Genomic DNA, 27,870 nt, shown 5'->3' on the forward strand with positions numbered 1-27,870 from the left:
GCGCTGACCGTCTCCCTCCCCAGGCAGGTGGGAACAGGGAGAGCTCCAGGAGCCTTGTCCCGGGGCCGCAGCAGCAGGACCTCAGCCTGGCAGGAGGCCCTGTGAGGTAAGGGAGGCCCCGGGGGGGGGGGGAACKGGGGGCAAGGGGGTGGAGAAGGGCTGGGGCGCTGCGGTGGCACCTGCCGCACGTGCAGGTGCCCGGTCCTCAGGGCGGCAGGATGGTCTGTGCGCTGTGCACCCGCCTGGTGCCAGCTGGGCTCGCCTGTGCAGCGAAAGCGCAGCCGTAAGGCTCGCTCTGCTCAGAGCTCTGCTCAGAGTGCAAGTGTTACAAAATGTAGCTGCTGCAGGTGGTTTAAATTCTTTGAGTCTTCCACAGCACTCCCTCTTCTGCAGAGCTGTCCTCTTGGGATACATGCTACCAATTTTTCCTCTTACTGCCGTCGGTAATTCAGCTTTTCTGACACAACCGTTAACAGTGCTGTTTTGGCCATAGCAAGAGCAGCATCTGCGAGGTGTGAATTCTTTCTCCTGATCTTCTTAAGGTTTGTCGAGATTAAGTAAAGAGGTCAAGGTCTTTTCCTAATCAAGTCAACTCTTTGCAAGCTATCTCATCCAATGTTCTGAGTGGAGTTAGACTCCCAAGTGTGATTATTTATGAATCCTACAAAATACAGTAACAATTGTACTTATTTTTTGTCGTGGGACTGAGGCTCCAGTAATTCAAAATTAACGTTCATCAGTGTAGAGCTGCAGGAAGAATGATGCATGTCCTAGTAACAGGAAAATCCATTACACTATGAAAACAAACTTCAGCCTTTTACAGCTGCATTTCTGTTTGGATTTCAGTCTTAAAGTCTTCCTGACACAAAGTGGTGAACAGCACTAGTGCGGTGTTAATATTCTGGATCAGAGCTCTGTAAGCTCTTCTTTAAAAATAAATAAGTAAACAAACTTGCTGAAAATGGCTGTCACCAAGTAGTTCTCTTGAATTAGTACTGAAAGGCAGCTTAGTTTTCTGCATCAAAAGCTTTCCTGACAGCTGCTAATTGAAGTTTGCTATACATCTTTAAAGTCAGTGCTTCTCTAAGGATGGCAGATAGGTATGTATTTTATTTTAATTAACCCTGTTAACAATCCTAGTTTCATTCAGAACAAAGAACTGGGTCCTCTGCTTTTGTTCTACACCTCCTTTTGGTTTTACATGATGCTCCTTTCCTAGGTCATGGTGCATTTTATTTCCTTCTCTTCCTGTTGTTGCTGCTCTTCTGTATTTTTCCCATTGTGATCCCCTCCATTCATTCCTGGTTTGCTTCTGCTTTCCATTTCTCTGTCCCACAAATATTTTTGTGYTGTGTTTCTTTTTTAACCTGTCCTGTCAGCCCTATTTCCTGTTCTTTCTCCTCAAACCCACTCATCATTCTTCACCCGTCCTTGTGGCTTGACTTAGACCATGCTCTAGAACTTATTTCTCTTCCGCATAAACCTTTATGCATCTCATGAATGGCAATGAGATGCCTTTATGCATCTCATTAATTGCAAATGTTTTGATCTTGCGTCAAACCGTGTTTGGCTACTAGAAAGGAGGAAAAATACTTTCTACTACCCCAAAGACCTCTGCCTGAAACAGAGAGGCCTCCTTTCTGTCTTGCCAGCAGCTTTGAAAGGTGCTGCTGTTTCCTTGCTTCTTTCCTGGCATCTGTCTCAAGGTGTCTGTCCTGCAACCCCCTGTGGAGCTCTGAGCTGTCTGCTCTGGGGGGGGTATGGCACTTGGCTATGGACTTTGTTCTTGCCATCTGACTGGCAATTTGTAGGATTTCAAGGTTGAAGCCGACACCTCTGTCAAGCTCCAGCTTTCTGTAGAGTACTTGGTGCTTTCCTGCTGTCGGAGGTGCTGGAGTTGTCCAAGACATTGGTTTGCACGCTGCTACATCCAAGGTGCATCCTTTGTTTGGAAAAAGCTTTTTTTCGGCACTGTAGAGGCTTAACCTTGGAGGGAGGAATTTAGTGAATGGAAATAATGCTTGCCAAGATTACTTTTACTTGGTGGCTGTGTATTTCAAATCCTGTCTTAACAGACAGCTTTATTCTGTAGATGGTATGATAGGTTAGAGTAAGCCACCTTCTTGAGGTTCAATGGCAGCAAGCTGGTCTTTTCAGTAGTAGTTCCAGTTAATCTGCTGCCAAGCAGGAAGCCTCTGTTCAGCGGCGAGTCAATTAGATGTAGACAAAGCTTAACTTTGTTGGCTTAATTAAAGACACTGTTTAAACTTTTAGTGCGTTCTAAATGAAAACAGCACAGCACAGAGGAATAGGAAACAGAACTTGAGCATCCTGCCAGTAATAGGCACTGTCAAGAGCCACAGATCCAGAATGCAAGTCAGTGAAACACCGCGCTGAGTTAGAGCAGCATATGAGGTAYGTGCATGATCACAGGCTAAAACTTAATTGGTGCTTCTTCCTTCCACTGCTATCTCCTTTGACACTGTTAATTTGACAGAGAGTAGAAGTGGGGCTTGATCTTGAAAATAGACCTGAAGCTAAGAATTCCAGCACTCTGACTTGTCCACCTCTTGCCTTGGGCAAATCACCTATCAAAAGTGTAAGGTTAGAAATACTATTTAAAATGTATCCTTGGATTACCTAGCAACATTTGAGACGAATTTTAAAAAGCAGCTTACCTAGCAAAGGGGTTTTTTTCTTACTGCACTTAGTTTTGTGGCAAGGCTTCTTGGGCTTAATACTATATTTTAAGTTAAAAGAAGTCTTGAATATTGTTAAACTTTGGAAAAAGCATGTTATAATGTGGCTGAAGCTGATGAACTTAAATTCTTCTAAGATCTTGTCAACATACAGCACCCTTTTACCTGCCTGTAAGGTGCAGATGGGGGAAATCTGTGTAATTTTAAATGTCTTCAGTAGTATTATGACACTTATGTGGAAACAGAGAGAGACAAGGCCCCCTTTTTTGTTGCATCCGATTTCTTGCAAGTGAAAACAGCCATGTGAACTGCTAGTTTAGAAGGATCATTTTTTGTCCACCATATACGACCCATGAAACACTGGCAAATTTAAGGGTTAGTTAATGTTTCATTCTTTAATTTAAAAAATGCCAGAACTAAGGTGGCCTGTGAAACTTCAGTACTGCCTCCTGTTGCATATTTGTTTTGTAACTAAAAGCCTCTCTTTTCCACAGGCCCTGACGGTGTGTGTGGAAGTGGGCCTGCCTTGGAGATAATCAGGGCTGTGTACTGAGTGAGGGTGCTGTTTGCTGGACATGTGCCTCTTTTCCAAAAATTTGTGTGTGTGTAAGGAATGAGACAAGGGACTGCCAAAAGAAAAGGCTGTTTTGTGACCAAGAAAGCTGCAGACCATGGCAGCTGAATGTCCCCTAGGATGCTAGGCTGTACCTGCCTTTTTCATTCTGCTCCTAGGTGATGGTAGGCATGTCCCTTTCCGTCCTTTCTGGATACGCAGTGAAGAGAGGGCCAAATTTAGGTTTGCAAAAACTGCTGGGTGTTCTTGGCTGTAGCCAGTTGCAGTGGGGTTCTGCTTAGGTTGCTGAGCATGATACAAAGGTCYTACTACTGAAAAACAAGTTTAAAAGTTCAGGGCCTTTTGCTTTGGGGTTTTCTTCACTTTGCCTGACTGTATTCTTTTATTTATGCTGGGCTGTCTAATACTGCTAGATCACAGCACTGGCAGGGACATCGCAAGCCAGCAGGGACYGAGTAGGGGCAGAAGGAGCAACTGAAGGGAAAGTCCTGCTCAACCTGCGTGATATCTGTGGGGGCAGCAAGTGCAGCCTGGTTCACTTGGGATCCGAGAGGATGGCATGTGCTTACTGCATATGGAATGGCTGGGAAGTTTAGCTGCCAAATCCTCGATTCTCTACTGAGAACACATGAACTGCTTTTAAGGGGCTTTCAACTTGACGAGATGTGCCCAAGTGCTTTTAGAGACAGAGAAACAATATTAGCTGAAAGCAAACCCCACTAATATATTTGCTCCAAAGCCTCTCAATGAAAAGGCTGTAGCAACTTGTTTGGCCTGGCAAAGTGAGTGTTTTGTAAACCTCATCTGAAATGCTTTAGTGACCTACTGTAAACTAGTCTGTTTCAGACACATGAAAAATTAAAATTTGATGCATTTTGAATATTTGAAGTGAGTTTTGTAATAATGGGAGTCAAACAACTTCAATCAAAGTTGATTTTGCTTGAACTACCTRTAATTTTTAAGATACTTTTGAAGAGAAAGCACTGCTAGTGAGAATTATYATTATATAACTGGTTAACTGCCCCATCATTCTAAGTGGCAAGTCAAATACTCTTATTTGTAAATCAGTAGTTATTTTTGTTTTTATAACTGGTTTTGAAAACAAATTAGTCAGAAATTGGCTTGGCTTTATAGCACAGAAATTCCAAACTTGCACTGGGCTTTTATGCTGAGGGATGAAACCTGCAGATTTCTGCTCTATTACTTAACTCAGTATTACTCAATTTAAAATACTTACATGTAGTCTTTTTCCTTAGCTTCTTCTAGTATTTGTCTGTATGTGTGACTGTATGTAAAGGAGGGTGGAAAGCAAAAAGCCTTGTGGGATTCCGGAGATAGGGGATCAGTGGTGTTTTGCAGATGGTTTTGAGACAGAGCTTGGGTGTTATACTTAAAAATTGAAGCTAAACTGGCTGCCTTGGAAAGAACAAAATCCACCGGAGCTCTCAAGGAAGCTCTCATGACTATAGCAAGTAGTCTGGCATTTTGTAAAGTTCTTAGTATGTTACTCTTGGCTTTCAGAAAATGTRGTTATTTCTTTTTTTCATAAATGAGTAACTACAAGTAATACCGATTAGGTCAGTGACAAGACATTCTCCCATCTCTGATCATGCTTCTGCGATGTTACTGTTGGATGTAAGCTTGTCGCTGTGGTGTTAGAGCTTCTTCACTCGCTTCCCTATGGGCTCCTAGCCTACATGGGGGCTGCACAGAACTAAGGAGTGGTTGGAGGACATGTTACCATCTTTATCTCACCCATTACAGGAGGAGTTGCTGTGATAGTGAATTAATGAGAGCCTGCTCAAAACTTTGGATCGCTGCTAGAGCAGTATCTTGTCATCATGAAGCAGAAACTGTATCTACTCCTGTTACGTGATTAGTTTGATAGTTTTCTCTTAATTTTCATTTCCTTTTTTTTTTTCCTGCTTCTAATTTTACTTTTGCATGTGGTGTGCCTGCTTTGGGGCAATTTCATGCTATCGCAAATGTGAAGATTGAAACAAAATTCCGGTTCTTTGGTCCTGGAGAAGGTTTTCTTGCATACTAGTGAACTTGGAGCCCTGGCTTTGGAGACTGGCTGAACTGTGGTTCCTCACTGAGATCGTGCAGTGTAGGAAGCTGTAGCATAAGCGCCTTCTGTGCGTTGCTTTAGGGACTGCAGAGACAGAGGCACCAGAGGAGGATCTAGGACCCTTTGCCAAAGGCAAGCTTTTGCTGTTACTTCTGAATCCAGGGAAGTAAGCACCGTTTCTCATCGTTTGTGCTGATAGAAATTAATAGGAAATTATTATAACTGACCGACRAGCTGGATTTTTATAATAGCTTTAATAGCTGCCAATGGAGGTGAATGTTTTATGCTTATCAACTTAACTGGTGATGAAAATGCATTCATATTCGTTTTCCCCCATCCCTTTCAAGGGCATTCTGTCAGATGCAGAAAGGGATCTAGTTTGCTTAAAAGCTTTTGCTTTGTTGCTGCTTATTGGTGAGAAATCGGAAAACAAATTTCCTGAACACATCTGTACTTGACAGCTTTTATATTTCTACTGACCTCTTAAGGCTGACCTTTCAGATCTAATATGCTAAGTTGTTGTACGTGCACTCAAAGTGCAACTTCTCAGGCACTTAGACAATTAAAATTGCTGTCATAAAATTGCTCTTACAGTCAGTAACAATTTGTGCAGGCATTTCTGGACTCAACATCAACTTTTATGTGCTTTATAAGAATACAATTTGTTTCAGATTACAACCTGTTTAACTGCCCAGAGCTGCTATCACCAAGAGGCAATTGCAGTCTTTTTATTTGACTTTTAACTTCTCAGCAATATTCACAGCTCTGGTTGCAGAGCCAACTTGTTTAAATGTGCTAAGAAAAAGTAGCCAGCAGGAAGCTCAAAATGTGGCCCTTCTAATCCTGAGGGCTCTCTGACATGTTTAGACACTTACTAATTAGCTAATATTTGTGCAGTGTTTTGAAGCAGAGCAGAATTGTTGGGTACCAATATTTATATATACTTGCACTGCTTCTGGGAATGTTTTTTGTTTTCTTTTTTGAGAAATCTTTTCTGCAAACTGTCTGTAGTATAACGAGCAGCATTTCCTTTAGTGACTTTCATCTTAGAGTCTGCTACAAATACTAACTAATAATGCTTTTGCTATGGTGAAGGCAAGAGATGTCATCTCAGTGATGACAGTACATCTGGCAAAGTACAAGACATAAATACAACAGTCCCAGTCCTGGAAGGTTTATTCAACAGATGAGTAGCATGGATAATAAAGTTGTAATGCCTTCCTGATATCCGGTTGTGTGCTCTTAACATAGAAGATGTGTTGCATGTTCCCTGTACTTGTCCTCCTATCATATTTCAGTGCTGAGATCCCTAATTCTGTAATTACCAAAATATTTCGGGTTTCAAATTCTGAGAAGACTTGGATTTGCTTTGGTAGTATTTACATTGCATGGCAATCTGTTTGAATGCTGTGACTTAGTGCGCCTTCTGTCTGTTTGTTATTGCTATTTTTATGGTAAATGGCAACCTTTTTTATGTAGAACTAGTCAAAGGAGCTTAGCAGAGAAGAGTGAGGGGGTTTGGTCAGGAAAGGCTTAAATAGTGCAGAGCTGGCTAGTGGTAATAACTTTTATTTCACAAAAGACTCCTGAATATGTTTAAAGAAGCTGTCAATGTCTTGTAGTATTTCTTCTTCAAAGGCCTTAAAAATAGGGGGTGAAAATCTGGCAATTTATGCAATGTTTTTGTTGCACCAGTAGTGAATGAGCTTGTGGGGAGACTGTAACTAGGAGTGGCTGAAGTACAACGTGATACATCTTCAGATGAAGAAATCCTCTTGATTTGTAATCCCATGGCTTTTCTTTAGCCTTAAATACTCTTCTTTAAGCCTTGGGTTGGTCTTCTCTTTAGCTTTACACCTCTAGCTGATGCCTGCCTGGGCTTGTTACTGTTAAAAACCCTTTTTTTTGTGAGGAGGAGGCATATATATATTCCAATGGTGAATTTAGTCCTTTGGAAAGGTGCCATCTTGAGAGAAGCTGATGCCTCTGTTTAGCTGTTCCATTGGTGCAATACAGAGAACTACAGTATGTGCTTTTCTGCTCTCTGTGTTAGCTGCCTCCGTGCTGGAAGACCTGCCTGAGCACCATTCACAGCCTCGGGCTCTTCTGAGGCAGCCAAATGCTCCTGGTTACTGCTGAGGGGAGTAAGGAAGGAGTTGCAATAGCGTCTTGTTGTAGGGCTAAGGACATGGTACAGCAATAGACCACAGCCAAAGGGCAAGCATTTTTAATTACCAGCAGCCTTTGTCTCGATGTGAACCAGTAATCGTACTATCAAGAGACATATCTCTACCACTTTCTTGGGTCAGACAGCCCTGCTATAAATCTTTTTTTTCTTCTCTGGCATAAAATAATTAGATGTATGAATTTTTTTTGTATTTTTTATGTGAAGGATATTTTGTATCTTTGTATATGAAGGGTAGCACACTTCTATCCTGGCATAATATTGGAATAAATTCTTTAAGAAGTTTAAGCTCTATTTTCTGTATTTTCTTCTTGAAGATGATATGATAAACCATGTTCATGAGTTCAGGCAACTTTTTCTTCTTTCAGAGATAAAATGCAAGCGTACAGATTCTGTAACAAATGAAGTGAGCCTTTCTTAATTTCCCAGCTTGTTCCCTGTAACAATTGTTGTTTTTCACCCCCTGCAGACTATTGGGTACTGATGGATGTTTCCGACAGCCCTGAGCGAAACCCCTGCTCTCCTGATGAGGACCAGCAGCTTTCCGATGATGAAATCCTGAAGGAGAGTGGTTCGGATCGGGACCTTGATGGAGGCGGGCAAGGCAGTGTTTTGGAAGAGGAGGAAGAGGATGCAGCCAGGGGACTGAGTCAGGGTGAAGAGGAGAACCACTCAGATGAAGAGGACCGCTTAAGCGAAACCAAGTCTCAGGACTCTGACAACAATGAGCAGAGTGGGGAGCTGAAGAGCCCTCCACCTCACAAAGGAGAGGAGGAAGACCGGACAAATGACCTTGGTGATGAAGCGTCCTCTGTCACTCGGGAACTAGATGAGCATGAGTTGGACTATGATGAGGAAGTTCCTGAGGAGCCTAGTGCTGCTGCTGCAGAGGAGGATGCTGAGAAGGCTGGAGGTGAGGATGATGAGGAAGAGGAGAAAGGAGAAGATGCCCATGAAGATGAGAAAAAATCTAGCAGTAAAAGTGATGACGAGAAGGATGGCCAGGATCCCCTCAAGGAGAAGAAGAAAGAAGAAGACGATGGAGAAATTGATGATGGTGAAATTGATGTAAGTAGGAYGTCACCCAAGGTGGGCAGAGTTCTACAGGGAGAGATCTTCTGTCCTGTCAGTATGTTTCAGAACTATTTGGCTCTTAGACTGCCATGCCTTTTTTCTTCTCTAACATGAATATCTGTTAGCTGTGTCCCCACTGTGTAGATAAGGCACTTTTTTGGAGGTAAGACCATATTATGTACCAAATTTAGTGGTTAAGGTATCTGTTGCCATATAGTATAGAAAAACTTTCTGTACCAAATGTTGTCAGAACAGTCACGAGTAAACTTTGTTCCCACCAAGTATAAAAGGGCTCTGGTTCTTTAAAGCAACTCTTCTGCCTTGGGTCTCAAAGGACTTTTGGGTGATGCTGACAGCAAATTACTTAGCCATGGACTAGGCATTCGTAAAGTCTCTTTTCAGTTTAGCTTGGGAGGCTGGTACTGCAGAGTGGCTACCATATTTGAGGTGTCAAGAGTATGAGGGGAAACCCATGAGCCTAAATTGTTTGTGCTGCTCTAGCAGCACCTGGAAGCATGGAAGAGGAACAGATTGCGCTAGGTAGTCTGTAAAGCGCGTAACCAGCCAGACCCTGCTCGTGGTCTGGGTAACCTGTTCAGTGATGTGCAGTCCCAGTAGCTGCTCTTCCAAGGTTTAGAACAAATGTAGGTATTTAGAAAAAACAAAACTTGATTCTAATTGCAGTAGTGATTAGGGCAAATGGCACTTATTTATCCCTGTATGTCTTCAGGTAAGAAGCACTGCAGTACAGCAGTTGTACTTAATATAGCTTAGTWTTAGTTCCCTCTTACAAGCAGAAGGGAACAAGACAAAGTGACTTTAGCAGTAGAGTGGAATCCCTCCTGTAGGTTCCTCACTTGCTTGAGACCATACTTAAATCTGAATAGCAGGACTACAAAGCACTACTAAAAAGTCGCTGGTTGTTAGGGTTCCTCACTTTCTGTGAGATAACCCAGACCACCTGGCTGGCTCTGCTCCTTGCTGTCCATGCCAAAAATGCTCCTGCAGAACTAGACTAGGCTGGGGCAGTATTGTGAGCACGTCCTGATGAGCGTGAGAGGAAGTAATGGGTTGTGGATAGGATCACTGGTAGCATTTCTCAGCCAAGGRATGGAGGGTTAAGATACTGTAGAATAGTGGCCTATTTCAATCTGCATTTGAGCCCAGGCAAAAATTATTGCATCTCCTTTCGTGTAGGCTGTCTGGCAGATGGGCTTGTTTCAGTAGCAGTGAGTAGAGTCCCCATGATCCAGAGTTGGCTTGGAAGAGAGCTAGCACATTGCTGTCCAGCTAACCTGTCCCTGCAGCTGGCCTCGTGTTCAGAAAGCTTGAGGGGTGATGTGGCATCCAGCTTGCAGGGGCCTTGCTGGAGAGGCCCTCCTGCCTTTTTATTGATTTGAAGAGTGGCCTCTTCCAGCATACATATAGATGTTAGGTTTCTTGGTTACACTAAGGCCAGAACAGAACCATTTGCTCCCTAATCAACTATTCTCTGACAAAGAAATGAAGAAGCGGTGGTTTGATGTTTTTTTTTAACATCTAATGGTGCTTAGACAAGTTCTGCCATTTAAAAAAGGTAAAGTAATTTTTCTTCTTCAAGCCCATTCTGGCAGGCGATCTGGTCAAACACTATGTATCTTTGAAATGTTTTGTGTATTTCTGATTCGGTTAGAAGAAGGAATTTCTGTAGGTTGTAGGAGATTCCAGGCAGTTAAAAGAAAAAGAAAAAACTTTCAGGAGTTCTGACTCTATGCCTACTTCTTGATTAAAATATGAATGCTTTCCTTTAGAGTCTAAGGCATTCTTAGGAGCGCTCTCCTCACAAAGCACGAGATGAATCTGTACTTTGATTTTCATACATTAACTCATAACAGGGTTCCCAGCTGCCTGATTCCAAGGAGACCTCACAGAAATAAATACTTTCCCTTTTGTTCAAGTACAACATTTGCAAAGACTTCACACAGTTCTTTTGAAAGAAGCTGAGTTGAGCTGGYTATACCATTCACATTTCGTTGAATGCCAGACCCAGCTTTTAGGGAAACTGTTAATTCTCTGCATTTTATTCTGCTTTCAGACTTCTGTCTTTATTGGGAGGGGGGRGAATATTAGTACAAAACTTAATTTGAATATATGTGTAGTCTTTAAAATGAGTTCTTGTTCAGGAGAGCCCTGCTTGTATTGCCCTCAAAGGAATGTAGTAGAAGAGGTTGTTAACCCATGTCTCTAGCTCCTTTGTTTATCTAGAGCCAAGTGGTGTTTTTTCCTCATTTCCAGCTGCTAAATTGATCAAAGTGCATAAAACTTTCTTAATTTTTTCCATGTAGACAACTGCTGTCATTGCCACAGGGATGTTATGATTGCTGTGCAAAGGGAAGGCCTTCACCAGATGCTCTCTATTCAGATGTGTTTCATATGCTGAAAATGTTTGAACTTCTGTGGTGGTGAAATGGAGACAGACCAAGGGAAAGCTAGGGTGTGTTTTAGGAAAAATAACCGATTTCCCTGAGAGTGTAAGTGTCAGATACCTCTGACAACTCTCCGTTCATGTATGCCTTTCCCTTCTGCATCATCACCCCTTTTTAATTCCTTTTGACTTTTCAGATAGGGCCTAATGAAGCYAGTGAAAGGTTTTTCCTCAAGAACAAAAGCAAAGGCCAGTACCTTAAAGGTTCAGTTACTTTCTTCTGTAGATGGTTTCATAAATGTAATTTGGTGTTCATCTCCTGTGGTTCTTAATCTTTGAAGCAACCTCCATCTTCCAGAATTTCTTTCTGTGGATGCTGKGTTGTATGGCACTTAATGATAATGTAGGGTTTTGCTAGAACRAATTCTTATCTCATATGTGGAGCTAAGGAATAAAAAGGAAGGTGTCAAATTGTTGCTCCAGAGGACTGGAAGAATACATGTGACTTTCTTCCTGAAAAGCTTGGTGTGAGATTGTCACTTAATGCCTTGGGGAAGCATTTTATAGTTAGTTATTGTAGTAGAAATTGTCCTTCAGAATTTAATGTACAGGCGCATGTTGTTTGTATTGGGTCATTGTGTTAAATACCTGTACACTGGAATACTGCTGCGTATTTTAAATCAGCTAACAGAAGGAACTGGCTTGAGCTACACTGGTATGGTATGAGTGCTGAGCTGGGGGCAGTCCCAGTTCAGAGGCCCTGATGCATGGTGAAATTACCCTGTGTCAGCTGAGCCACAGTCGCTATCAGTGTGCGTGCTTTTAGCCTGCGGGAAGGAARGGTAATGCAATTTAGCTCATTTGCCTCGAAAGAGCATGAAGGTACTTCTAATTGCCTCGCACTTGCTGTGGGCTAAAAGCACACGTCCAGCATTGTTCAGCTGAGGTATGGTAAAATCTTAATTCACTGCACTGTTGAATTTAAACTTACATTGGGTAAAATGATGCAACTTGAAACTGTGGCCTATATTGTGGCTCCAAGATGTCCATAATGCCTCAGAGGTTTTGCAGTCATCTTTGAAACACTGAAACTGATGTTCTTTCTTGTTTGTAGCTGTGTGTTGCAAAGATGCTCTGGGGTGTTTATCACAGCTTTATATYTCATTTCTCTTGTGTTTTGCTCCAGGGTGTGTTTTCAGTGACTGATATTTGACCATATTGTGAAATGTCAAGTTGCTGCAAAAAAATGCACCACTTGAAATGTCAGCTTCTCTGTCTGTTCCAGGATGATGACTTAGAAGAAGGAGAAGTTAAAGATCCCAGYGATAGAAAAGTGAGGCCACGTCCCACCTGCCGGTTCTTTATGAAAGGTAATGACATGCTGTAATGGTGGGAGCACACCAAATATGCTGTAAATTTTCTTGTTCAGYTGTGCACCTGTTAAGCTGCTGTCTRTGTGATAAACTTTGCTCCAGGCATCCTCAGTATCACCTTCCTGTTCCTTGGTGGCCAGATGCTGAATTTACATAGAGTTGATATTCAAATTTTGATAAAATTGCTTTGTCTTAAGTATGCTGATCCCAGTAGAAAGAAATAAAGGACAACTTGATGGTGTTTTTTGAAACATCATGGAATAAAACTGCTTGGGCTGATTTAACAATCAAATGTTGCTTGAAGAGGTTCTCAAGTGTTATCCTGCAGAAAACAAAAATGGCAAATACTCATCATTTCTTATCAAGTTCATGCCTTGCCAAAGCGTGATTGATGCTTGCAATCCCATACTCAGCTTACTTCCCCAAACAAGTGTTAAAAGACATTAGCTGATTTTTTAAATTGAAAATGAGGCTAGAAATACTGTTTTCCTATAAGAAATATTAGTGTGACATCATGCTGACTCCTCCTGAGCTGCTGCAGCCCCCACAGACCTGCTTTAAAATGCATCTGTTGAACAGATGCTTTGGCTGCATAGCGGTGTCAGGTGTTGGCAACTCAAATGCAGGCTGTTTGCATGAGCAATCCAGAAGCCGCAGCACGACGTTTGGTGCCATTGGGCCTGACAGGGTGAGGAGTGGTGGTGGCCAGTTCTTCCACTGGACAGAGGAAATGGTCAGCTGGAAAAAAATTCCTCCATTTAAAGAGAAACATTTTCTTCAAGCTGAAAGATTGCTCCGTAATGTATCAGATACTCCCTTTTTGGAATAGGGTTGGTGTTTTCAGTCTCGAATAGAAGAAATGGGGAGCAGGAAATCAGAAAACAGTTCTTACTGCAAGTGAGACCTAAGACTTAAAATTTTTAACCACTTGTATTTCTTAATTTTTTTGCTAATTCCTCCTCATGAGACATTCTCCAAAGTTTCTGCAACTGTACTTACAGCTRTCTTAGAATAACTAGCTTTTTTTTTAATCTGAAGAGTAGGTTTTATAAAAAGYTTTTCCTATTTAAGCTGACTATAGCTCTGTTCCTCTTTCTTCAGCTTCACTTTACTTAAAGTTTGCTTGCTTACTGTGTTTTATTTACAATCACCCTTGAAACAGTTTATTAACATCTGAATTTAAAAGAAGGGTGGAGAACAGGGTGGAGTCTCTTATTCCTTGTGTCAGTGGCATATGCAAGGTAGGGAACTGGTTAGGGGGTTTCCAGAGACATGACTGTCAAACATAGCTTACCTGGCTTCCTGAATGTCTTCCGGTATCAAATTTTCTGCCTGTGCTGAGACATGAGTTTGGTGTAGTGGTGATGGAACAGGGAAGTGCATCTGCAGGCAGAGTTCTTTGTTCCTTAATTCTTAGCATGACTTACACCTCCATGCTGCAAGGAAATATTTGCCTGAGTCGAAGTTCAAGCTGAAGGCTCTCCTTCCATAGTTGTTTCTCTTTGAGTTTTGTGTTATTCAGGTAACGTTGACACCGACTCTTGCTTGCCCCTTAAAGGCTTTACTGACATCAAGGAGCTTAGACACTGCTCGTGTGGGACCTTGAAGATGCTCAGATTTTAGTCCCTGCWCTGTCTGAGGAGCGTGTCGTTGTTGCATCTGTCCAGCTTCATGAATGACTAGTTCGTGAAGCCTTCCAGTGAAATACCTTGGCATATGTACCAGGGCCTCTTACTTGTCAGGGTAATCATTCTCCCTGACACTTCAATAAGGATAGTAAGTGTTTGCGTAGGTGTCTGTGCTCCGCTTTCAGATCTCTTCTGGCAAGTGTTCAGCTAGTCATTGAGAAAGGATGTGTCAGTCATTGAGAGGCTCTGTAAAGGGATTTGCCTGCTCTCGTTATATTTGACAGTACAAAAGTACCTTGTATTACCTCAGATTGAGAATACCAGCTTAAGGTTAACCTGGGACTGTTGAGGAGCATTTCTGGAGACTGAGTGCTTCTCTTTGCCCAGGTGCAGTGTAAATTTTTGACAAGTTGCCCTTCCGGGGCTTCCTCCTTGGGTAACAGCAATGTTAACTGCTCCATTGCCCCTAAACTGCCCCTAAAGTCAATGTGTTAATGCCAGAGCTAGCACAGAATTAGCAATGACTTTGCCGTGCAGATACCTGCCGGGAAACCTGCACATGTGTCCCCTAATGTTGAGTGAATTGCCAGAAGAAAAAGTGGGTTTTGTTTTAAGGCAAGTTGGGACAAGTTTTAATTCAAGTTGGGAGCTAGCTTTGTACCCTGTTACAGACCTCTGAGTGTTCCCACCTCTTCAGGAGTGATAACTTGAGCTAATCAACTGAGCAGCTTCAGACTTCTGTCCCTGGCCCTCCGTAGYAATGTCTCCTTTCCTGCTTTATGCTGGCAAGTACACAAAGTCAACTGAAGAGAAAAGCGTTGATGTATTTCCTGCCTCAGCATGGAGCTCTGTATTTTGAATGTGCTGTGATTCTTTCTTTGCTGTCAGGTTATATTTATTCCTTTCTATAAAAGATAAAGCTCCTAACTTGAAGCATTTGTCATTAATAAGCCAATGAGTTCCTCAAGTCTTATTACTGCAKTCACTTCATGGTGTGTATGCATCCATTCCTCCCTTCTCCCGACAATATTAAAATTCTCATATATTCGTTCGTCTGTGACTGGATCTATTGAATTTGTCTTGTCCGGGAAGGTGGGAGGTGGCAAGTGTCTTTCCATGTATATGGAAATAAGTAATTCTGGACAAAGTTGGAGAGAAGAAAGTTTGGGTGTCAGAAAACAGCATTATTTCTTGACTGGTTTTAGATGGTTGTGGGGTTGAACAAACTCTTGCTGTAGTGTTCAGGCATATGGTGATCTAATGGAACTGTGTTTTTCCACAGGTCACTGTACTTGGGGAATGAACTGTCGATTTATTCACCCTGGCGTGAATGACAAAGGAAACTACTCTTTGATCTCCAAGCCTGAGCCCTTCTCCCCAAACGGYGCACCTCCTATTGGCCCTCATCCACTGATGCCAGCCAACCCTTGGGTACGGACATGTTTTGGGTGAATTTATGGCTTCTGGACATAGCTTTTGTCTCCTGCCCTAGCAGAAGGGAATGTTTTRTTTCAGCCAGGATCTTAGCAAGATTCAGTACATCTGTTGGAGATATAATTTTTTAAAAGGTCTCTTTGAAGTTGCTGGTAGAAGGGAATAATTTTCCACATGTCCCTCAGCTTATATCCTATTGCTACTTCCCTAAGGTATCTGGAGGTACTCCAGAGTAACTGGTTTACAAAGTACGTGTTTGCTACTTAAGAACTAAAGTCAAGTGTCTGTCTTTTTCCTTTTCTTACCCTCCTAACAGGGAGGGCCAGTAGTTGATGAAATCTTACCTCCACCCCCTCCAGACCCTCCAACAGAAAGTGCCTGGGAGAGAGGTCTCCGACATGCTAAAGAGGTAAATATGCTGACTTTTCTCCAAAATCCACTGACCTGTTTCATTGGTGGCCAAATGCTAGCAGAGTTTATTTTGGAGCATGTAATGTCTTGCTCTTTTTAAGGAGCTTTTTTTTTTTTTTGCCTTTTAACCTATTAACTGCTGCTTGTTGTATATCACAGCTATTCTACAGTGAAGAGGAGCTGACCCCCAGTGAGGGGGGAGTGGGTTTCTTATCAATATGATCTAGAGAGACTCTGTGGCCCTGAGCCGTTCAGGGATGTTGAAKTCTAGCCCTCAGTAAAGGAAAACTGTGTTTAAGCTGTTGCAGTTTCCCTCACTTCAGTGCCACTTTCTCTAGGACCTGTAGGATCCATGTCTTTGATCAGTTCAGAAAACAGGGTTTGCGTGTCTGAAGGTTTTTTTACCTGTCTGCTGTTCTTCTGAGCCGATGGACAAGTGAATTATGCTTTCTATGTCAAGAAAATTCCAGCGTCCTGCAGAGAAGGATACTTTAGTTGAAGAGCTGGTTTCTCCCAAATGAAGGGTTTTTAATATTCTAGTATTTTTTCTCTGCATCTCAGAAATGTTCCCTCTTTACAATGTTTTTATTTCATGTTGTGGCAGGTATTAAAAAAGGCAACTATGAGAAAAGAACAAGAGCCTGACTTTGAGGAGAAGAGGTTCACTGTGACTATTGGAGAAGATGAGCGTGAATTTGACAAAGAAAATGAGTTTTTCCGCGACTGGAATTACCGCATCACCAGAGATGTCAGAGATCCAGCGTAAGATGCAACTTTGTTCTTGCTATGTGGAATAGATGGGTGGGAAATAAATGCAGCATGGCAGTCTTCAGTTAACACACTCCTCCAAATCTGAGGAACAACCATCTCAGAATATGGCAACAACTTCTGTTACAATAGTCTATACACTGATAAAAACTTGAGCTGCCTCCACTCGCTCCAGTTTAACACTATCTTCCTTTACAGTTGTCTTTATACCTTACCACCSTCAATGTCCTTGGCATACGGGTCTCTCAAGGACACTATCTAGTTGTATGTTCCCTTCCTCATATCAGCTCGTTCTTCTCCTATTTTTTTCCTCTTGTTTTTCTTATTTACCCCATGAGAGTGTTAAAGTGCTAAACAAAGTTGGAGTATGCTCAACRTCCAAGAGCTTCAGGGCAGCAGTAATACTGTTGAACTACTGCACTAGCTGGGTGTTCATGTGAAAGGGTGACATTTGGAATTGGTACGGGAGTTGGTTTAACAAACATCTTTACCAACCCCTGATAAACCATTCAATAAGACACTGGTCAGGAAGCAAATCTGTTAACTGCCAGGGCACGGATTAGGCAAAACCAAACTTCTAAAACTTGAGAGTTTAGTTGATTTCCCCCCCCCTCCCAAGGATGTAAAGTATAAAATGATGGAGGCCTCAGACACCCTTCTGTCATGACTGAGAGCAGGCAGAGAGTTAGAAGCGGGTGCAAGGATGCAGTGGTGAACTCTGGGAGGTTTACTTAAAAGTTCTAAAAACAAAAAATGGAATGGAAGAATAATTTTTAAAAGGGAGATTTGCGTTCTATGGGAATATAGGGAAATTCCCATTTCTCTCTTGCACACGCATCCTCTCTTCTTACTATATCTACAGATTATGGAAATGTTCCCATTTACACRCAGAGAAAGTGTTTGCAAGATTTCTATTCCATCTATTTTGAGTGAATGAATTGCGAAAAAAGAGCAGGTTAACTTTGGTTCAATAAGCTTTGATTTGCTTTGGAGTGAAGTGCAATTCCTTTCCCCCATTTTATGAAAAGAAGCTATGTTACAGTCTGCAAAACTGAGCACAAAACAGCTCCAACATTAATTTTTTCCTGTGTAGAAATCGGTCTGTATCTTGGTCTTACATTCCTCTGAGAAGTCTTTTAGTTGCACTTGGGATGTATTAGCACCAGTGCTCTGTAGATTGACTGTTACAGTATCCTTATTTTTTTAATTTTACATGGAAAATTTGCATCTTAAATCAGTGTTCTGGTTGTTTTATGCCACTGCCTAACTGATATAAGGACTGTTTCTGTTAGATACAGGACTTTGTTTTTTTCATATACTCAAGTAAAAAGTGTTATGTTGTATGTAGCTAGTGTCAAATAGAAGTAATCAAACATATGGAATTTTTAAAAATTCAAGAACCTTTGTGCATAACCAGACTGTGGCATAAAATATRTTAATTCCATGTAAAGGGAAAAGTTATGAAGCTGCTACTTTTTATAAACTCCAGGAAATGGTGGGTTTTGTCTCATATACGCACTCATTGCACAGATTGACACTTTGTGGCAAACTAACCACTGGTGGTTCAGGTGGAATGTTAATAAATTGCTTTCAGGACTGTTTTGTGACATATGAAGATGCCTAAATAGTTCATGAATCCCTTTTTCTTTTTTGAAAAACTATAGGGAGGTGGACATCAAAGAAAACATTAACTATGGGTAAGCAGGTCTTTGATTCCAGTACTGTTGCAACTGTAAGAAAATATTCCCTTTCCTTTTTTCCATTGCACTTCTTAAAACTTCCTAGGCCACAGACAACTGTCCCATCAGGTCTGGTTGGCAGTTCGTTAATGGAATAGATGTATTTAATTTTTGGACAATACCAATTATTTACTCAAGGATTTAAGAATCAAATTATCCACAGTCGTCTAAATGCATAGCAGTGGTGCTTGTTTAAATGAATAAAACATGCACAAATGTTATAGGAAGGGCATGGGGAACTTTGAATTTGAGGCTGGGTCAAAAAGTTAAGAGCTTCCTTTTTGGTGTAGCTTGAGATTTTCTTCCCTCTTTTTGAACACCTGATGTCACTGTTACCTCGTCGACATCAGGAAGTTTGCTGCTGAATTAAGCACCAGTATTCAAGATTCCCTGGTATTCTTCCCCTTGGCTTATCATTTCAAACAGAAAAACAGAAATTTTAAAACATTTAAAAACGCTGAAGGAAATATAGGTAGCAACTTGACTTGCAGGGCAGCATTCACGTCTTTGCTTGTGTTAGCTTATTTGGCGCTTCTTTCAATGTAAAAGTGGGCCTGTTATTCTCCCTACTTGCAAGTTAGAGTCTGATTAAAGGTAATTTAGAATTTGAAAGCACTTGCTTTTGCTCTTAGTTCTGCCACTGACTCCTCTGTGGTCCTGGAAGTTTCTTGTTTTCTGTACCCACCTCCCCATCTTTACAATGGTTCTGATATTTTCAGTTTCCCAGGCAGGGCTTGGATATTGTTGGGTATGCGAATTAAAAACATCAAATAATGTTAATAGAAATCATTAAATGGCGGAAGTGCTGTAGATTTAAGGAGGGTGGGTTTTAGATCCTTTTCCTCACAAAAGCAATGACGATTTTGCAGTTGAGCAGGGTGTGGTGCGTTCAGTGCTCGCGAGTCCGTGTGTACGCTGGAGGGCCAGCATTTGTTTTCCCCTGGAGAATATCGGCTGCAAACGTGGTTACCTTCCTTGCATGAAGTAATGTCACCCGGAGGGCGCAGCGTTCCAGGCCGGCCTCTGAAGCTCAGCTTCTCTCAGTGGAAAGCTCAGCCAAAGCTTGTTTCCCGTGCAGTCGTAACTGATATGCACCCGCGCCTCTGACAGAGTAGCAGGAGAGATYGCGCTCCGTTCCGCTCCCGACGTTCCTGCGCGAGGGCGCTCGGGGGTAGCGCTGGGTGCACGGACAGAAAGTGCCGTTCTAAATCAATGGGGCAAAACATGTTCTCTGCTACATTTGCATACTTTTGAAGTAGCTAGAAAAAGCAATTGGTGTGTCTGCACTTTTACCACATTGATTTGGGGGCTGAATTTGCTTGGTAGTGTTCTCTTTGGTGTTTATCAGGAAAGTTTTGTGCTTTTCTCTGATAAGCATCATTTTTAAAAGACTGTTTCTGTCTGTCTGGGATGTGTAGAAAATAACCGCTTTGTATGGTCGTACTCCATTGAACATGTTTTTTCTTGTCAGTATGCAGTGACTAAAACCTGACCTAGAATGTGTAGTGTTTCTGTACGGTGATAAGGTGATATTTCCCTTTCTAACCTACCCTGTTTTTCATTGTAGGCTTGATCCTTATACAGATCCCTATTATGACTATGAAATAGAACGGTTCTGGCGTGGTGGGCAGTATGAGAATTTCAGGGTTCAGTATACAGACCCAGATCCGTATCGTAACTACAGAGTAAGTAAGGTAATACCCCTTTCCACACTTTTCCTGTAAACTTTCTTCCAGGTACTTCTGGTGCTTGTCATGTTTCCATTATAGTTGTTGAAATAGGATTTGTTTCTTGTATGTTCCAGGTTCTTAATCTTTCAAACAGTTAAATCTTGAATTATTCAATTACTGTACAGAACACACTCTAGGTGCACAAATGGGAGCGCGTTCTGTTTGAGCGTGACGAGGGCAAAAGCACACGACTGAGACGGGAAGTCAGTGGCACTGCCAGATGTAGCCCTTCCTCCTCTCCTAACCAGAGATGGTTCCTCTTTGTGTGCATTGGCTGTTCCTCTCTTGCGTGGCCCAAGGGAGATAGACAGTTGTGCAGCGCTTTCATTTACAGTTGCAGCCGCAGCCGTTCTTGGAAATGTTGGAGAGGGAGGGAGTTTCCAGGAAATAATCTGACTGAAAAACGGTTCACTTGTTAGTTATTGGGACAGACGGAAAGCATTAGATTTGGACAGGTACGTTTTGTGTACAGAAGTAGGCTCCGGTATGACTGTCCATCTCTGGTGGAATTGCACATTAGCTGCTTTGAGTCAGATAAGGGAAAGCATCTAGCCATTTGCTAGAATCCTAGATGCAGTCAGTTGGTGTTGCACTGCTGTAAGGTTTAGTGCTCAGTGAAAATAAGGCTACTAACCCTTTTCCTCCCCTTCCTTTGCCCTGGTACAAACTGTTGTGCCTTGGCAGTAATGGCAAAAAGATAATTCCTGCTCAATGGGATGCTTTTCAGTAGTATTCGGCATATCCTTTAAAAAGTGTCTTTCCTTTTACTGTTACACCCTGCTGTTTTACCCGAGCGGTGCATAAACAGGAGCCTGTCCTCACTATCGTTACATAAGATGCACCATCAATTATTTTCATGTTGCTTATTTGCAAAGTTAATTAGCTTGTTATAAATATGGTTAGCAATGTGAGTAAATACTTGTAAGCATAAATGCATGTTTCTTAAATGGAAACAATAAGCCAAATCAATCTTTGACTGCTGCCTTTGAAAACTATAACTGTGATGAATATGATGCAGTGTTTTGTTCCTCTCTACTTTCTACCTAATCAGGAAATACTGATGGCCACCATACTCCAGTCTTTCCTCATTACTTTGCCGTAAYAAGGGAAAGCTTCTGTAATTGCTTGTAGTCTGAGACTTCAAAACCATGCTGTCTTTTTTGTTAGGAGATGTCACCGAACTGTCATGATGAATTCTCATTTATCTTTAAAGGAAAGAGAGCGAGAACGGGAAAGGGAAAGAGAGAACAGACAACGAGAGAGGGAACGAGAAAGGGAGAGAGAACGAGAGCGGGAGCGGCGCCAGAGAGAGAGAGAACGAGAAAGGGAACGGGAACGTGACAAGGAACGGCAGCGGAGGAAAGAGGAGTGGGAACGTGAGAGAGAACGTGTGAAGAGAGATGAAAAAGACAGGCTGCACAGGGACCGGGACAGAGATCGAGACCGGGACAGGGAAAGAGAACGTGAAAAGGAGAAAGAAAAACCAAAGCCCCGGTCACCATTGCTACCAAGGTGAGTGTTTGCTTGAATTCAAACTTGAAATTTGGCTTGATGTTTTTTTAGCTGTAAATAATGAACCAGGCTCACACTAGTGAGAGTGGAGATCTGTTGTCTGTAGCTCTTCAGTAGAGCAGTAGTTTCAAGAGAAAAGAGACACTTCAAATTAGCCTTGCTGGCCACTAAGCGGAGCTAAAACGCCAGATAAGAACAGAGCGTATTCGTAACCTGACTGAAAGGAGGAGAGTGTCTGTCCTGTGGCTGTAGATATTGAGATGTTCAGCTTGTCCCCTGTTCCCTTGAATTTAGAGTGCATCCTGGAAGGCTGGCTGGGTCCCCAGTGCTGAAGTAGTCCTGCAAATGACGGTGACTCCCTTTGTGGCCTTGACAGATGTCATTTGACAAGAATCAGGGCTGATGTGGGAGTTTGTGGATAGCAAAAGTATCTAGCGTTTTATTAAATAAGGAGAAAAAAATAGAGGCTAGAAAAAGTAAGAAGATTTTATGCCTTGAAATGAGTCTGTTAGATGTTAGGCTCAGATTTTAGCTTGGAGTCAAATTTCTTGTCCCTGACTGCCAGACTTCCTTCAGTTTTTCTGGAAATTCTGTTTCTGACCCATATGAAAGAGAAAATTGAATGAGATAGACTAAAAGTCTGGGAATTTCCGAAGCGGAACATATAGTCTGTTTCTTTGTCAATTAAGTACAGTAACTCATCAGTGTATTATGTATTAGGTGTGTATGTAATGCATTATATAAATATCAGAGCTGAATATAGAACTTGTGTTATGGGAAGTTCTAACATTGCAACATCTTTTGGTTCAGAATCAGGAGAAAAGTATCCAAATTTCCTGCTGAAAGACATCTCCAGGAAAACTGATCAGCAGTGCCAGTATCTTGGAAACTAATAGCAGATGGAGTGTCCCAAAGGAGCGCTGAGGAAAGCGTGGGCACACAAGTGTGTGTGTGTGTGTGTGTTTGGCGGGGGGAACGGGAGGGAAGCTGCGTTTCCCAAGACGTATTGGAGATTCTTCTGGCTGAATATCTGTTTTGCTCCTCGGGCACTGGAGGAGACTGTGAAACGTTGTGAGTGTGGGGAAGAGCGTGTTTTAATGAAGAGCAGGGCTAAGAAGGCCTAGAACTAGATGCCGCATAGAATTGCTTGGTTTCAGGTGGAAGCAGGGATTAGTCTTGAATATGAGCCAAAATTTTTGTTTGTATTACTAGATGGAAAACTGATTTTTGATGATGACTTTTTTCCGAAAGGAAGTCTCAATTTCAGAATGATTTGGCTGTGCCTTGTGAAAGTTTTGGTGCAGTAGCAGTGTCAACGTGGTTATAGTGATACAGAGAACTCCATTTAATTATAATCTTCACTTGCCACTGTAATTTGTGCAGCTCAATTACCACAGTTGCTGTTGATTTGTGCTCTTGTTAGGTTAGTAATGGAAGAGATCTTGCTGTCCAGAATCATATGATGATGATGAAAGTGGCATCAACTGATTGGCAATTCTGGGATTTAGTCATTAAGAGTCACCATGACCATGCTCACTGCATGCAAGATAGAGGTTGCTGGCTGCTCCTTCCTTTTACGCTTGTGCTGGGTTGTGGGTAGGGCTTTGTGGAAAAGCTTTCGCTGTTGCTGTTGCCCGAGATGTGCTGGGTGGGAGCAGTTGCTCTATTCGCCAGTCTTAAATCTGTCTCACCTCTTGTATCCGTTTGTGTCAGGCAACGGTACTGCCTGAGCTGGGAGATGGGATTTACGGAAGCTTTTTCCAATGTGGTCGTTCATGACCTCATATGCTCTGTGAATATAGGTTCCCCATTTCCCTCACGTTAGCAACACTTAGGTGAGCTGTCGACTACCTCTTTTACCTCCCAAACAAGCTTCTTAGGTCTTGGTAAAGTAGAAATAGTCCTTGATACATTTCTTTGCCTTTTTTCTTTTTTTTGTTTCTGCTATTCTTTCTAGAATTGGATAGTAGAGAATCTGCTACTGGCAATGTYCCGAGCCTGATATTGTAATGTGAGAACTGATGACAGGCGAGGCAGAGGGCTTGGAGAGAGGGAGAGCAAGCAGGACCTTCTTTTGGCTTCATTCGCCTTGGGCTTAGAAAAGGAGAAAGGATGCTGGCAAGAAGTGTTTGTATTTTTCTGTGTTGAATGGGGAGCTAGTATTAAGTGGAAAGCTTTAAATTCTCAAAAATCTTAGGTCAGCACCTACACGCAGTATCTCTTCTTAGAGAAGAGTGGAATTAATGGGAATACTTACCAATAAACCCCAAAGCCCTACTTTAAGACAGTACTCCAGGTACTCCTAGTTGGACTTAAGTTCTCGCTGTTGAAAAGCCATGTCAAAATGAACACTGCTACTACAACATCTATGCACGTACGTTTGTTTTCAGAGGAAATAAAGCACAGAATTAAAAAAAAAAAAAGTTAAAAAAGAGTGGAAGCACAATTCAGTAAGGAACGTGATTTCTTTTCCCTYGGAAAAGACATCCGCTCATCGAGCAGCTTGTGTTTCCATGTATCGTCCTCTCCAAAAGCCTCTATTGCAATTTCTGTCTCTGGACAATGCTGTTTTTTGCCCAACTTCCCCGTGCGCTCGTGACGGTGCCGCAGGTAGAGCCGTCTAGCCTTTTCTCCAAATACCTGCGTGCCAGGCGGGCTCTAGAGCCACCGGTTCTGTTTTGGCATCTTGCTATTCTGGGGATTAAACTGTTTCCCAAGTTTGCTCAATGAGTAAGGTCGTCGCAATCATTCCGTGTTTCCCTGATAGCAGCATGCACGTTAATGGAGTGGTGCTCACCTGTGAGTCTATAAATAGACTCCGTGCTTTCCCTAATCGCTAGATCCCGGCTTTTGGCAAGTGCGGCCTTTCCCGGACGCTGGTGGCTGGCGCTGCGTCACGGGGCTGCGCCGGGCCCGGGAGGCGGCGGCGGCGCGGGCTCGTGCCGGCTGCCCCGTTAGCATTCCTCCCAACGCGCCGGTGGTGGCGCCTCCCGTGRCATTCCCCGCTGGAGCACTGCTCTTCCCTTACTCATGAGTTGAGGAGACTTGAAAACTGTTCCCCAGAGATTATGCAACTGTTGAGGTATTAAGGAACTCTGCCAAAGGCAGACCGAGGACAGCTGTAATTACAGATAGGTGCCCGTCTGGCCATTAGCATAAAAGTTTCCTCAAGCAAAGGCAACAGAAAGGAGCAAACGATGACAAACAAAGTTAAGTTGCAAGGGTTGAAAGAAAACTTGAAAAGCAAATAGCCGGGAACACGAAAGCAAATTCCCTTTCAATTATATCGAAGCAGGAAACTTTAATCTGATCTCTAAACAGCAGCGGAGTAGTTAGGGCTAATAAGAGAAGACGATGACTTCCTTGCATCAGTGCTTGTCACACATGACGAGAATTATAACGTAACAACAAACAAACATTGTTAACCCTTACGGACCCGGTGGTAAACGCTCCTCCTTGAACCTTTCCAAAGAAGAGGCTGCTGTGTTTGGGGTTTAGGTATCTGATTGTTATATGAGGATTGGACTTTTTTGAAGGAACATGCAATTCTTGCTTTATACTCTGTTTTTTCTCAAACTTAAGATGAGCCATTAAAGAAGTGTATAATCTGAGATTGCAATGTTGGTAAAACTGTTCCTCCTCCTCCTCCCACTCCTCCCTCCTCAGGCATCAAACACTTGAATGAGCCAGGACACTTTATCGTCAGTTTGAGGGATAACTTGGCTGTCTGGCCCCGTGTTCTCCATCTCCAGAACAAGTTCTGATGCCCCAGGCTGTGACTGTTTTTGCTGAGTGCAAAATTTCTGCTTTATATCCATATCTTGTCAGCGTAGTCTACTGTTGTGCAAAGTGTTTCATGCAGTTGCTCTATCCCTGAAACACTTTATTTCAGGAGAATTGTAGCAGTGCAAGACACTCTAACCTGAGCACTCGATACAGCTGTAAAGCTGCTGGCCCTCAGCTGTGAGCGAAGGCCCAGCACACAAAAATAGTAATTTGTGTTAATCCTCCTATTGTTGCACAGGTCCTTATCCTGTCATCATCCAAGTGAATCTGATTGTTTCAGTAGCGCATTGAGCAACKCAGGTGGTGTTGTGTGACTTGTTAATATTTGTATTTCCAAAGCGCCAAGGAACGTTAGTATGAAATAAGACCCATCGGCTATGGTGGGAGCTTCAATATCCTTGCCCTGCTGACCGGGGTAGCGCTAGGGCGTTGTTGACCCAGCAGGGCGGGAGAGGAAGCAGTGAGACACTGTGGGCTAGAGACCATCGATGGAGTGTGCTTATGCAGCCATTTAAAAAAAAAAAAAAATCCTCTGCAAGCAGGGATGCCTTAAAATTCAAAGTAATGTCAGAAAGGGTGGCCATTTTGTAGCAAATCATAGAATYGTTCATAAAATCCTCCTAACAAGGAGTGCAGTGCTCCTTCCAAGCTCGTGCTGAGGTTGAAGTAGTCCTTGATTAGGAGATGCTGTGTGTGGCTGCAGACCCTGTGACGAAAGGTTAAATAGTCCCTCTTCAGAGCTTGCTTGTGCATTACTTTTTCAAGCTAGTTGAAGTTGTCTTTAAATGAGGCATGTTAATGAACAGGGTAACTTGGCATTTAAAGTCAATGAATGCAGGGTGGCTAGGGCTGGCAAGCTAGAAAGTGTTAGAATGGAGCTGATCTGGGAAAGGAGTGGCAAAAATAAGGCAATGCAAATGGAGTGATTCATGATTTTGTGTGTGTGTGTGTGTGATCACAAACTCACTGAACTTGTTTTTCAGTATGTTCCTGGTCATCACCATCTTTCCTGATGGCTTCTGGTGACCCCCCCCCATGCCACTGGCCGTGTCTGTTCCTGACTCTTTTTGAGGTCTGTTTGCAGGGGCTCTGTATGAAAGCAGCTGTTGTTCAAACAGAGGTAGATATTCTGGTGGGCTTAAAACAGCATTTCATCCTACTGTGCAGAGATGGTGAGGATTTTGTCCCCTTTCAGTTTGCCCTGTGGAAATGTTGGCTGTTTCTTATAAGAAGCCTTGGTTCCCTCCTGTTTGTTATCCTGCCACAGGAGGAAGAGCAGATGGGGTAGGAAGAGGTGTGCTCTTCCTGGTTTCAATTCGGACATCCTCTTATTGGATCACAGGAGCTCTCCGAATTAATCTTAAACAAGCCATGAAATGTTCCTGTGGGGAAAAACTAGTCTTGTCAGTAGGCTTAGCTTTGCTTTCCAGGTGTCTGCATCTTCACTGGACGGCTTTTCAGAGTGCTGCTAGTTCGGAGAAGCAAGGAAGTGGCCCCGGGCCGTTGGGTTTCCCGTGCTGAAGGGAGGTAGATCAGCTCCAGTTTGGAGCTGGACTTGTGTTTCTCCTGGTCACAGGAGGGCCGCTGGGCCTTCTCTGGTGTTGCTCGGTGCAGTGCCGCTCAGCTTGGGAGAGGATTTCCTTTTTCCCTCCTTCAGGGACATGCTCTTTGCTGCCATACAGTTCTTTTTTCATACGCAAGTGCCCTTTATGGTAACGTTGTGGTGGCAGACGTTATAACAACTTGTTTACATCTCCATTTTTTTGCAGTGCAGCTTCCAACCTAAGCAGTGGAACCTGGTTAGACAACTTCACTTCTACTTATTCTCCCAGTTCATTTGGGAAGTTAGCTATAATGTTTTAATAAGATATCTCTGCAAACAAATCAAAAAAAAAAAGTTTTGCTAAGTTCTCCATAATGCATTTTTGTTGACTGGAGTTTTTGTTAATCTTCAGGATTCTTGAGACTCTCCCTCAACTTCCACAGTAAAAAGAAAAGGGTTTTATAAACATAAATAACAATCAAGAAGGGCATTGAATGACTCAGATGTGGACCTCAAGGAATGCATTTTTCTTTGGTGTTTGAGAGTTGGAATTACTAGAAAGATTCCGTACACTGGATTTTATTGAAACATTGTAAAGAACGGGGCAGAATCATTGCACGCTGCTACTTCACATTAGAGAGGGCTCTCAAGGCGTTAAAGGCTCAGCCCTTAGGGTAGATCACATCCCAGGTATGTTTATCTCTCCGCTGTGATGATTTCATGCTGGAGATGCAGATTCTATCTCCACTATTTAATTTTGAAGCCTCTCCCCATCAGGCTTTGAAGAAATCTTTTTTAAGTGACTGATAACTGCTTTGGATTGAAACATCTTCAGAAAAGCAGATCATTTGCTAATATTTCACCATGATCAGTGAAAGCATTGTAAATATTAGCACTAACTTCAAAGTTGCGAATTTCCCACGGTAGCTGCTCAGAGGT

General features: G+C 42.5%; 1 protein-coding gene across 8 annotated transcripts in view; it reads left to right on the top strand.

The window, feature by feature from the left end:
* The window catches only part of ZC3H18 (zinc finger CCCH-type containing 18), a 50,442-nt gene continuing 22,572 nt past the window's right edge, over positions 1-27,870 (top strand). For 3 of the 8 annotated variants that reach the window (XM_026092021.1, XM_026092025.1, XM_026092028.1), the window contains exons 1-9: positions 1-106; positions 7,999-8,597; positions 12,293-12,377; positions 15,291-15,439; positions 15,759-15,851; positions 16,458-16,615; positions 18,286-18,318; positions 19,928-20,054; positions 21,304-21,602. In XM_026092021.1, coding sequence (XP_025947806.1) covers positions 8,013-8,597; positions 12,293-12,377; positions 15,291-15,439; positions 15,759-15,851; positions 16,458-16,615; positions 18,286-18,318; positions 19,928-20,054; positions 21,304-21,602 — 1,529 coding nt within the window. In that variant the 5' untranslated portion in view covers positions 1-106; positions 7,999-8,012. Of the gene's footprint in view, positions 107-521; positions 543-2,327; positions 2,416-7,998; positions 8,598-12,292; positions 12,378-15,290; positions 15,440-15,758; positions 15,852-16,457; positions 16,616-18,285; positions 18,319-19,927; positions 20,055-21,303; positions 21,603-27,870 lie in introns of those variants that run through there. The other 5 variants (XM_026092026.1, XM_026092023.1, XM_026092022.1 and 2 more) reach the window with 5 other exon arrangements.

This window comes from Apteryx rowi, unplaced genomic scaffold (assembly GCF_003343035.1).
Source record: "Apteryx rowi isolate R43461 unplaced genomic scaffold, aptRow1 scaffold_94, whole genome shotgun sequence".
NCBI classification, from domain to species: Eukaryota; Metazoa; Chordata; class Aves; order Apterygiformes; family Apterygidae; genus Apteryx; species Apteryx rowi.